The sequence below is a fragment of the Abrus precatorius genome, unplaced genomic scaffold (assembly GCF_003935025.1).
Source record: "Abrus precatorius isolate BTA unplaced genomic scaffold, Abrus_2018 Scaffold8, whole genome shotgun sequence".
In the NCBI taxonomy this organism is placed as follows: domain Eukaryota; kingdom Viridiplantae; phylum Streptophyta; class Magnoliopsida; order Fabales; family Fabaceae; genus Abrus; species Abrus precatorius.
The window spans coordinates 7023042-7034178 of record NW_020874428.1 but is presented as its reverse complement, the minus strand read 5'-3'; the positions used below and the strand labels follow the sequence as shown (position 1 = coordinate 7034178).

General features: G+C 32.4%; 2 protein-coding genes across 4 annotated transcripts; both read left to right on the top strand.

Annotated features, from left to right (window-relative positions):
• The first annotated feature begins 2271 nt into the window (after positions 1-2271).
• Positions 2272-6120, top strand: LOC113846808 (glucan endo-1,3-beta-glucosidase 7-like). Of its 3 annotated transcripts, none has more exons than XM_027475463.1 (5): positions 2272-2371; positions 3009-3676; positions 4214-4538; positions 5019-5285; positions 5842-6120. In XM_027475463.1, the coding sequence occupies exons 1-5, from the start codon at positions 2272-2274 to the stop codon at positions 5877-5879; spliced, it is 1398 nt and encodes a 465-aa protein (XP_027331264.1). In that variant the 3' UTR covers positions 5880-6120. The 3 variants fall into 3 exon arrangements, with proteins under 3 accessions (XP_027331264.1, XP_027331263.1, XP_027331265.1); XM_027475462.1 differs by having other exon boundaries at positions 4214-4567; positions 4973-5285; XM_027475464.1 differs by lacking the exon at positions 5842-6120 and having other exon boundaries at positions 4214-4567; positions 4757-5064.
• A 1507-nt stretch (positions 6121-7627) lies between these two features.
• On the top strand, positions 7628-9690 carry LOC113847587 (protein LIKE COV 1-like). Its single transcript, XM_027476782.1, has 6 exons — positions 7628-7842; positions 7984-8036; positions 8382-8491; positions 8736-8903; positions 9175-9399; positions 9499-9690. The coding sequence occupies exons 1-6, from the start codon at positions 7720-7722 to the stop codon at positions 9603-9605; spliced, it is 786 nt and encodes a 261-aa protein (XP_027332583.1). The 5' UTR covers positions 7628-7719; the 3' UTR covers positions 9606-9690.
• Positions 9691-11137: the final 1447 nt, after the last annotated feature.

Below are 11137 nucleotides of genomic sequence, written 5' to 3'. Positions count from 1 at the left end.
TTAATAATTAATTTAAATTTTTTATAATATATGATAAAATAAAATTTTTTAATTATTTAATTTTATTAAATATTTATCATTTTGATATATATTATCTGTAGTTGTAGAATTAAATAAAAAAATCAAAAAATATTTTTTAAATAATTTAGGTTATATATAATTATTTAAAAATATAAAATAATACCTGTGCAGTTAATATTCAAAATCCAGTGACTATTCCCGCAATGTTGGCAATCGAATTAGCACAAAGATAATAATAAAAAAAAAAAAAAAAAAAACAGCGTTAGCATAATGTGAGTATCCAATATAAAAATTAAAAGAATAGAAAAAATAAGTGGATTTCAAATAATTCATAAAAATTAAGATAATTTTAAAAATGAAAAAAAAAACTATAATGAAGTTGTATTGGGTAGAATATAAAAGCATATGATCTAATATCCAATTTAACAATGATAGATTACATGCTTTTGAATTGAACTTTGTCCACACACTTGAGTAAGCTGTATTCTTTTTCACATTGACCACTCCTTCTATATATATAAAAAAAATAAAAAATCTATTTTCAAACACTCACCTACCCTTCAAAGTAAGGGCTTATAATACATGGTAAGTTCGGAGTGAAAAAAAAAATTATTGTATAAAGATAATAGTTACAAAATGGAGAAATTGATTTACAGGGGATATATGAGGAATATACTTTTGAGTCGTTCGAATGGGTTACGTTTCACTTGGTAACTTACGAATTAAGAAACGAAATTGAGAGTCTAGAAGAAGATGGACAATTATTTGGCAGAAGTGGAGGGCGTGGCCCATTCCGTCGTCTCGGAAAAAACTCCAATGCCCTTTAATTTCGTTTCGTTGTTATCTTTAATGTGATGTGGAGCCATGCCAAAAGAGTAAATAGCCACTCTCTCACTTCTTTATACTAGCTTTTCTTTTCCTATTAGCACTATTTGACCTTAAAATATGGGGTTTGTTAAAAGAATATATATAAATATAGTAATTAAAAGATTTTTGAATTCTCTAAACAAATTCATATAAGATATTGGTTAAAAAAATCAATGAATAATTTGCTTACATCATATCATAAGTTTGCTGACTTTTTTCTAAAATTTATAATTTTTTAACTATTGATTTAATATTTATTAGTATTGTTCGTAAAATGTTTACATTTGACTTGTTTCTTATAACTTGGCACCATTAACTTGAGTCATAAAGAATTACAGTGCTAGTGCTTGGTTTTGTTGAACAGTTTGCCAGCAGCACATTGGTTCGAGTTGGAAATCTGTGTGGATGCCATTGTCAATAATGTCTCCTCTTAAAACGAAGAGGTACTTCTTTTAGATACAATAAAATTAGATTTCATCAATTTGATTACTATACAGTCACCGAATAAAAAAACATGGCCTCATTTAAATCGTTTTCTTATTTTTCCTACACTTATTGTGAATATAAAATATTAATTTTTTATAATTATGGTAAGGATAATAATTAGAAAAAAAAATCAATATTTTTTTATATTGGGTGTGAAATTATTTATTGCCAGCAACACCCCTAGTGCTAAAAATCAGAAGCATAGTTGGATTGTGCTAACCTTGTGAGAGTTTACTTGCCCTTTTATACCCCTCGAAGCAAAATAACATTCCACTTCCCACGAGGTCCCAACCAGTTCAATGTTTATTTATGTGCTGCTTTTGAGGATGTGAGCTAAAACAAAATGCTTTACTTTCTGTTTCGTTCAAACAAAACTCTCACTTTTATGTGACTTCGGGTCGACTGAGAGAATGTTCTTTAATTAACACGTAAGGAAAAGCTGTTTGCTGATATACAAGGGGTTGTATTCAACTTCAAGTGATTTTCTTCTAATGTTCACTTTTTTTATTTAAAAGGAGCCACACATATTACTTTATAGATTTATCAATTTTAAAATATTTCAATTAACATTACTTTTAGAATGCGTGTGCAGTTCCGTTGAAGTAAATATAATCATATGCAATTTTTTAAAGTAAGCTAAAATAATACACAATAAAAATTGCAATAATTTATTCAAAATTACAGGATATTACAAAATTATTTCTACTAAAACCAATTTTAATAATCTTGATAAGTAGCAATTCACTTACTTTTTTTTTTCCTACGAGCTAGTGTTAATTAACAGTTGTGATTCGAAATGCATCATACAACATGTCATAGTTAGAAATTGACAGTTTTACCCTCAACCGTTGCGCTTTATATATTTCCGGTTCCCATCCCTTGGGTGTCCAACAAGAAATGCAGTCTTGCAAGTTCCATTCAAACATGGCAATCTTCGTTTCTCGCTCTGCTCTTCTTCTACCGTTTCTTCCCATCTTTCTCATGTTTAACACTGCAAGTGAGTCTTTTCTACCTCTCTCTCTCTCTCTCTCTCTCTCTCTCTCTCTCTCTCTCTATATATATATATATATATATATGTATTACTCGAATCAAAACCAATTTCCATCGGTTTCCCCTATCTATTTTCACATCCTCCCATGAAAGAACTTTCCCGTTTTTCACATTATTTTAATTCTATAAAAAATCTTTACATCAAAGCTTCAGTTTGCCATAATAACAATACAATACAGTTTATCCTTTCTTTGGAATTGCAGCTTCAGGATTCTTTTAAAAGATATATTTTTTTTTATGTCTACTTTCTTTTACATCTTTTATCCGATTTTTATTTTTTTAATTGTTCATTCATTTAACACTTCCAAATAAAATATTAAAAAAATATTTTTCTTTTAATTTAACAACATGTTTACCTATTGAATAAATTTTATTATAAATTATAAAATTACGTGAATTTTATTGTTGGATGGATTTTACGTATATTTTTTTAATTTTTAATTAATAGATAAGAGGATTTTAAAAAGTGAACGTTACTACATTACTACCTTCCGATTCACCTTTTTTAACGTTATTTTTTTTTTTTTTTTACTTTATCTTTGAATTTTTTACCGTGCTCAGAGAAAGTTATTATCACTCTGCAGATTCTGAATCATTCATTGGCGTGAACTATGGACAAGTCGCTGACAACCTACCACCGCCGTCGCTGACGGCGAAGCTACTCCAATCGACGTCGATCGGAAAGGTCCGGTTATACGGGTCCGACCCGGCCATAATCAAAGCTTTGGCAAACACCGGAATAGGAATCGTGATCGGAGCCGCGAACGGTGACATTCCAGCACTTGCCTCCGACCCCAACTTCGCCAAAAGCTGGATCAACTCCAACGTTGTTCCCTACTACCCCGCCAGCAACATCATTCTCATCACTGTCGGCAACGAGGTGATAACCTCGAACGACCCGAACCTGATGAACCAGATGTTGCCGGCGATTCAGAACGTTCAAAACGCCCTCGATGCTGCTTCTTTGGGAGGCAAGATTAAGGTCTCTACGGTACATTCGATGGCGGTCCTGAAGGACTCTGAACCTCCTTCCGCTGGAAGATTCCACCCTGGTTTCACCACCGTTTTGCAGGGCTTGTTGTCGTTTAACAATGCCACTGGTTCACCCTTTGCCATCAACCCTTACCCTTACTTTGCCTACAGAAGCGACCCTGGTAGAGCAGATAACCTTGCCTTCTGCCTTTTCCAGCCTAACTCGGGCCGACTTGACTCAAACACCAATATCAAGTACATGAACATGTTCGATGCTCAGGTGAGTTCTAATATGATTGTAAAGAAAATGTTCATTTTATTTCATGAGAAGGGTTGCTCAATTCTTATAAAGAGTATTTTTGCTTTATTCGTGGGACATCTTAAAAGCTTGCATGATGTTGTTCATTTGAACGTGGGTCTAATATAAGAATGTGTGAGAGTAAGATATAAACAGGAATGACATGTTTGCTTGGACTCATCGTCTTTTTTCTTATATATCCTTTAACTTGTTACTAAAGTATTAAGTAAATGACATTTTTAATTGAATAAGTGAAAATTTTGTAGAATTAGGAGTGATGGTGGTGCTTATTACTAGAGAGATTCAAGTAGGAGTTTAACATGACCTATGTTTTCCTGGGAGTTTTCGCGATGATGGGTAAAAGAGAATAAAGGTCTTTTGTTTAAAATTTGACTGCAATTTATTTGAATAAAATTTATTTTGAATCATTAAATATAAGTAATACAAATGTCATTAATTAATCTTAACTGAACGGGCACTAAGTTGATGTTGATCTTGTTGTTGGGTATGTGTGTGTAGGTGGATGCTGTTCGATCTGCGTTGGATTCGATGGGGTTTAAGAATATTGAGATTGTGGTTGCGGAGACAGGGTGGCCCTACAAAGGAGACAACGATGAGGTTGGTCCAAGTCTTGAGAATGCCAAGGCTTACAACGGTAATTTGATTGCACACTTGCGATCTATGGTTGGGACCCCACTGATGCCAGGGAAATCAGTAGACACATACCTCTTTGCATTGTATGATGAAGACTTGAAGCCTGGACCTGCTTCTGAGAGAGCCTTTGGGCTTTTCAACCCTGACCAATCCATGATCTATGATGCTGGCCTCTCCAAGCAGCAAACTAGTAGCCCTGTGCCACCCGTTGTTGCACCGGTATGAATCAATTCTATGACTCAAACATAATAACAATACCCTATTATGTTCTATCCAATGTTACCGTTAGTTAAATATTGTCATTAATTAGGTGATAAATGGACATGAAGCATCACTTTCATAGTTCTCATGTTGAAGTTGTTCTAGACTTGTAGTGTTTAACAATGTATTTCTTAATTTGATTTGAAGACTCCGGATGTTTCAAAATCTCCCGTGACTCCAGTAACTCCAGTGACTCCAGTGCCAACAGGCCCTTTGGCTAGTCCAACACCAAATAAAGCGGAATTCTTATATGGATCACATGAAGCCACCATTTTGCAATCTTTAATCATGTTCACAGTTCTCATCTTAATGTTGTTCTAGCTAGTAGTATTTAATAATTTATGTTTCTTAATTTGATTGAAGACTACTCCGGATGTGTCAAATTCTACCATGACTCCAACGCTGACAGTTCCAAGTCCAACCAAAACAAATAAAAGTGCAACATGGTGTGTGCCAAAAGGCGGATTAACAGATGTGCAGTTACAAGCAAATCTGGATTATGCATGTGGGCAGGGAATTGATTGTAGCGCAATCCAACAAGGCGGAGCTTGTTTTGAACCAAACACATTAGTAAACCATGCCGCATATGCAATGAATCTCTTGTATCAATCTGCTGGACGGAATCCATTGACTTGTGATTTCTCGCAAACAGCGTTACTATCAACATATAATCCAAGTAAGTTATCCATGTGATTTATGCATAGTTTATGCGAAGCCAAGAAACTGAATAATTATAATATAGATTATTTAGGAGTTTTACACACTACCACGTTATACATGCACAACATAAAAGTTTGAAGTTTTAAGTCATTCATCAAAAAGATCATTTGCTCTGACTTCTTATAGTTCTTTAATGTTTATGCAGTGGCAATGAATTACTTTTTAAGACTGCGTGTATTGTTTAGATCTAGTTTATGTTATACCAGGTTTTCGGAAGGGATAGTGTGAAGATGATTTACGCGTGTGGTTCTATTTACTAACGATTATTGCAATGTATGTTCAAAGGCATACAATAATATTTTTTTTAAAATCACAAGATATCATATAATTCAATGTGTGCAATGATAACATTAATTCTACATTTTTTAATAAAAACTATTATTTGTTGAATTCTTATTATGTATCCAACAACATACGTTAAAAAAATAGTTCTACTGCATTGATTTATTGTAGTGAGATGTTTTGCTTTGATTATTCCATATTGACATGCACCCACTTTGTTTATTTTGTAGGTTACAATAATTGTGTTTATGTTGGAGGAAATGCCTAACCTAAAAGTCATGAAAGTTCTTAGGAGGGCGCTTTTTGTTATTTTATTTATTCTCTCTTAATCGCTAAGAAATGTTCTGGTCCTGAGTGCTCTGTAATAAGAAGAGTGTGCATGAATGGAGGGGGATCTTCCTCCATTTCTGGTGTCACATTTTTAATGTCTTTGTCAGAAGCAAACTGCTTTGTTAACAATGTGTGTGAAGCGTGGTTTAGATATGTGTGCTGAGTTATCATTTGAAATCCCGGGGTCCATGATGTATATATACTAATTCAGTAATATATATGAAGTTTTCCTCTCTTAAATTTTGGCCATGCATTTATTGATCGATTAAATTATTTGTGCTACAAATTTACTTTTGGCTTATAAAAATGCAATCAATTAAGCACGAAATATGGTTCGGTTCATAAATTAGATCACACAGGACTATAATTACAAAGGATGGTTTAATATTCATTATAAAGCGCCTTAATTTATCAAAATTGCAGATATATTGGCTAAGTTAGCAGAAGTTGTAAAAATTATTCTTTTTTTCTTATCCGGTTTAATCCGGATCTGATCTTAGTTGTGCATTTGGATATGGTAGGTAAGTCTATCATTAAAAAAAATTTTGTATATAACAATTTTGAATCAAAAATTTTATTTAAGCGATATCGAATCGTTTATCATCTATTGTACAAAAATTATATTTTTACACGACGCAAACACATTTATCCATTCTTATTTAAATAACTTGAGTTAAATAACTTGTATAAAGTAAGTTAAGAATTTATTTTTTTTTCTTCATTTTAAATCTTCATTGAGTAAAAGGTAAATATGTCTAATTGATTTTTTGTTGGAACATGGGTTAGCCTACGGTGATTAACTTTTTCTTTAGAAAAACTTCCATTTACATACTTAAGGAACTTGAGCCACCAAGCCTAAAATCCATTTCGTTTTGTATCCAAGGCTGAATATTTGTTTTGGTGTGTAATGCCTTCAAAGTTGCGTTTTTTCTTCAGGGATTGAAACGTAACATAGAAACAAACATGTCTTATGTTAAAGTAGTTCCTCGCATATGAAGTTATACGTATCGTATTATTCTTAAGAAATGTTTTTCGCTGCTAACTACAACTTGTTTTGTCTTTGAAATGTTGCTTACATCACCACTTCTTGGTAAATATTTTTCCTATTTGAGATTATAAAACTAAGTAGCCGAGATGAACCAGTACTCCATCCCATTGGTGAAATGGCAAAAAGATGTTTTCGTTAAAAGAAAAATATTAGCGATGTATGTTTTTATTATTGGTTAAAATTTATTAAAAGAATATAAAAATTACGTAAATTTGACTGTTAATTTAATATTTCTCACTTCCAATTTAATTTTTTTTTTACATTTTTATAGTTTTTAATAAATCTTAATAAAATCTAATGGGATTGCCTTAGCTTGCATGAAGTGCGCAATATCAAAAGGCGCAATACGCAAAAGCATAAAGTCTTGCAAAACCCAAAACGTGGATAGCATGGACAAAGGAAACACAATAATAAAAGTGACCATGCCAAAGCGGGATAAAAATGAACCACTTCCAAATCCATGTACCAAAAAATAAATAAAAAAGAAAAAGAAAATAATTGAATTTCTATCTTCAAACTACAGTGTAGACGTGGCTTCACTCGTTACAAGTCACGTGATTAAAAAGTAAAAGCACAAACAGAACGTAACGAGGTTGATACAACGATTTCAACGCATGGCCAAATGGAACTTATTGGTTGAATTTAACGTTCTGTTACGTGGTTCCGACTATCCCTGAGTCCTAAAGTGATCTCTTGGGAGAGAGAGAAAACTTACAGGAAAAAGGAAAAGATGGCATCAAGAGATTTGGAGCTTCTGATTCCAGTGTCAAGCATCTCAGAAAATGGATGTTCTAAATCATCTTCTCCTTCATCTCCTACCATTATCTCCACCCAACATCACTCTGGCCAGGAGGTTCATTTTTTACTCCATTTATATCCTGTGCTTTGATGTGAACAACGCTGAAAAAGAATGTCTTAAACGCATGAATAACACAACCCTTTTTCTTTCCTCAATTTTTTTTCTAATTTGATGAAATTGGAATTTTCTTTTTAGGCGTTTTCAAAAGTGATTCGTAGCTGGGCCTCAAAGAAGTTTATGTCAGGATGGTATGTACAATTTGTAATTGTTTCGATGATCACTTTTTTTTTTCGGTTTAATGCTATCTATAATATACATAGATGACGTAGTCAACTTTGATATTTGTGTGCATACCATGAATGTATTAGTGGGTATTTGCATGGTTATGGATTCGCTTATTTGAGCCACATGAAATGTTTGGAACCACCTATTTTTGAAGTAATGATAGCCTTTTTGTTAAAAGAAAAGATGTGAAAGACTGTTTAGAAATTTCCCAAGATAATTTTTGTAAAGTAAGTGAGCATTTCTTATATCATTCTTTTGTGGTGATTTGCTTTTTAATATTCTTATCATTAATATAATGTAATATGCAGTGTCATCCTTCTTCCCATCGCCATAACATTCTATGTCACCTGGGGATTTATCCGCTTTGTTGATGGTTTCTTTTCCCCAATATATAATCATCTAGGGATCAATATTTTTGGTAAGTTATCTTTACTTTCTTGTATTCTATAATCTAGAGTTCATTTCTCAGAACATTAATGGCTAGAGATTTAAGAGGGCGCCGATATATAAGACTCTGATAGTCTGATATATAAATTAAGTTGAATAATAGGCTCGCTCAGAAGGATTATAGCGCTAGACAATAAATTGTTACAATTTAGCTCATACATTTTTGTAAGAGATATTATCATGTTTTTTAATCAATTGATTTGGACAATTGGCAGGTCTCGGATTTATTACTTCCATCACTTTCATCTTTTTGGTTGGAATTTTCATGTCATCGTGGTTAGGAGCTTCGGTTCTCACCCTTGGCGAGTGGTTCATCAAGAAAATGCCTCTAGTAAGCTATATATATGCTGCCTCCAAGCAGATAAGTACAGCAATATCACCAGGTATATTTGAATCTCTATGATATTTTATATTTGAATATCACCAGCAATATTCATTTTCATACTTTATAATATATGATACACCTTTTAATCAAAAAATTATGATTAAGAATAATTTTGGCATATTACCCAATTACATCTAATGTTTTAAAATTAATTTTACTCAATGTTAAATCAAAAATATGTTATGGTTGTTTGTCTTTTCTTTTATGCATTCAGCTCAACAACGCATTAATGAATTTGGAAAAAACTAAGCTTTCCACTTAATTCACAGATCAAAACTCTAATGCTTTCAAGGAAGTGGCCATCATAAGGCATCCTCGTCTTGGTGAATATGCACTTGGGTTCATCACTTCTTCAGTAATACTGCAGAGGAACAGAGATGAAGAAGAGCTTTTTTGTGTTTATGTTCCCACCAATCACTTGTACCTTGGAGATATTTTTCTCATTAGTCCAAATGACATTTTGAGGCCTAATTTGTCCGTTAGAGAAGGGATAGGTATGAGAATTCTTGACCAAGTAATTTTAGAACCATTTTTTTTGTTTAATTATTATGTCACGCTTAAGGATATATCTAACTTGTTTGCATGTGACACAGAAATTGTTATATCCGGTGGCATGTCAATACCTCAAATATTGACTACAATGAATGCTCATGTCAAATTAGCCCCAAGAATGGCAAGCTTTGCATCATCAAAGGTATAATAAGGAGACGGTATAGTTTATGAGCAAAGTGTATGTTCATTCCAAGTATAGTTTCTTTTAGGCCTAAGTAAATATAATTTTAAATTTCTCTTTTACGTTATCCTTTATCTTTATTCTATTACTCAACCATGGGTTCAATGAATGGTTAGCTCCTAAAACTCTCTTTTTTGGGATCAATCAAAAGAGAAAGCAACATTTTTTATGTCAATTAAAGAGTACTCAACTTTTACTTAGCATAGCATGCTGTTCATATGTGGTTATTTGGGCTAGAATTGGATCCCACCCATCCTTCCCATTCCGAAGCCCATAAAATATTGAGAAAAGGTGAAAGGCCGTGATGGGGTTGCTTCTTTTTTCATATTCACGCTATGTCACTAATTGTTGACAGAATAAAATTCACTTTGTCACTAATTTAACAAAAAAAAAAAAAAAAACACTGTGTCATCAATTTCTTTTGTGAACAAAATGAAGAATGGTTTGTAACTTTCTAACCTTCATCCTATGAATCTAAATTACGAATTAACGATAACATCGAAATTTCATTTCCACATTTTGTTTGTTACGTGGTATTTATATTTAATTATTATTTAATGCATATTATAATAGTTAAAGGTGCAAATTGCAAAACAATTGTGATAATATTTTTCATATTTCATAAAATTTTTAACTCATATATACAAAAAAAAACTTTCTCACATTAATGTAAGGATAAAAATTCTTACACTTAATTTAAGTTTTTTATTTAACTTACATCTAATGATCAATGAAATAATAATTTATAATTTTATAGATGTAAGTTAAATAAATGAATTAGATTAAATGTATATATTTTTAATTTTATATAGTTTAAAAAAATTATGTCTCATTATATATATATATATATATATATATATATATATATATATACATGCTTATACCATTCGAAATAATATTAATTATCCCTGGCAAGAAGATGTTATTAGTACCTCCTCTGCTAATGTTATAACCTGGCAAATCAAAGATGGACAAATAGTCCAAAGTGATTTACCGCCCACATCTCAATACCAATTGCCTAATTTGAAAGACAAAGGCGGTAACCCTGTTACTGCCACTCCTTTCAAGTCTAAAAGTGCTGATGAGTCTATTACTCCTCATGACATCCAAGGACTTATGGAACAGGCCAATTATACCAATAAATACCTTCAGGTTTTAGGACAAATATTGCTTTTGTTTCCTTGATCCACTAACTATAATCTGGTATCAGAGCCTGATGGGGAAGTAGGAATATAACTGTTAATTGTCTGTAACTATGTTCTTCTGGATCTGGACTTTAAATTCCTTTATGAAATTTCTGTAATCATGGTTTATAGGCTGGACAGCTGACAGGCCCTTCGGGTGAGATCAGTAATGATCGTCCCTGTCTGTAACAACGCCACGAACTAATGGTACCGAAATATTGCTTTTGTACAGTTCTTTGTTTTTAGAAAATCCTTTACTGGAAGTACAGCAGTTCTTCGTTCTTTTGAATAGGGCTGTAGCAGTAAGTCCCGTAT

Excerpts from the sequence above, each read along its gene's own strand:
- LOC113846808 (XM_027475462.1), top strand. The coding sequence starts at position 2,272 with ATGCAGTCTTGCAAGTTCCATTCAAACATGGCAATCTTCGTTTCTCGC. Across the intron at positions 2,372-3,008 it reads TCTCATGTTTAACACTGCAA|ATTCTGAATCATTCATTGGC; the intron begins GTGAGTCTTTTC and ends ATCACTCTGCAG. Across the intron at positions 5,286-5,841 it reads ACTATCAACATATAATCCAA|GTTACAATAATTGTGTTTAT; the intron begins GTAAGTTATCCA and ends TTTATTTTGTAG.
- LOC113847587 (XM_027476782.1), top strand. The coding sequence starts at position 7,720 with ATGGCATCAAGAGATTTGGAGCTTCTGATTCCAGTGTCAAGCATCTCA. Across the intron at positions 7,843-7,983 it reads AACATCACTCTGGCCAGGAG|GCGTTTTCAAAAGTGATTCG; the intron begins GTTCATTTTTTA and ends TTTTCTTTTTAG. Across the intron at positions 8,492-8,735 it reads TCTAGGGATCAATATTTTTG|GTCTCGGATTTATTACTTCC; the intron begins GTAAGTTATCTT and ends GACAATTGGCAG.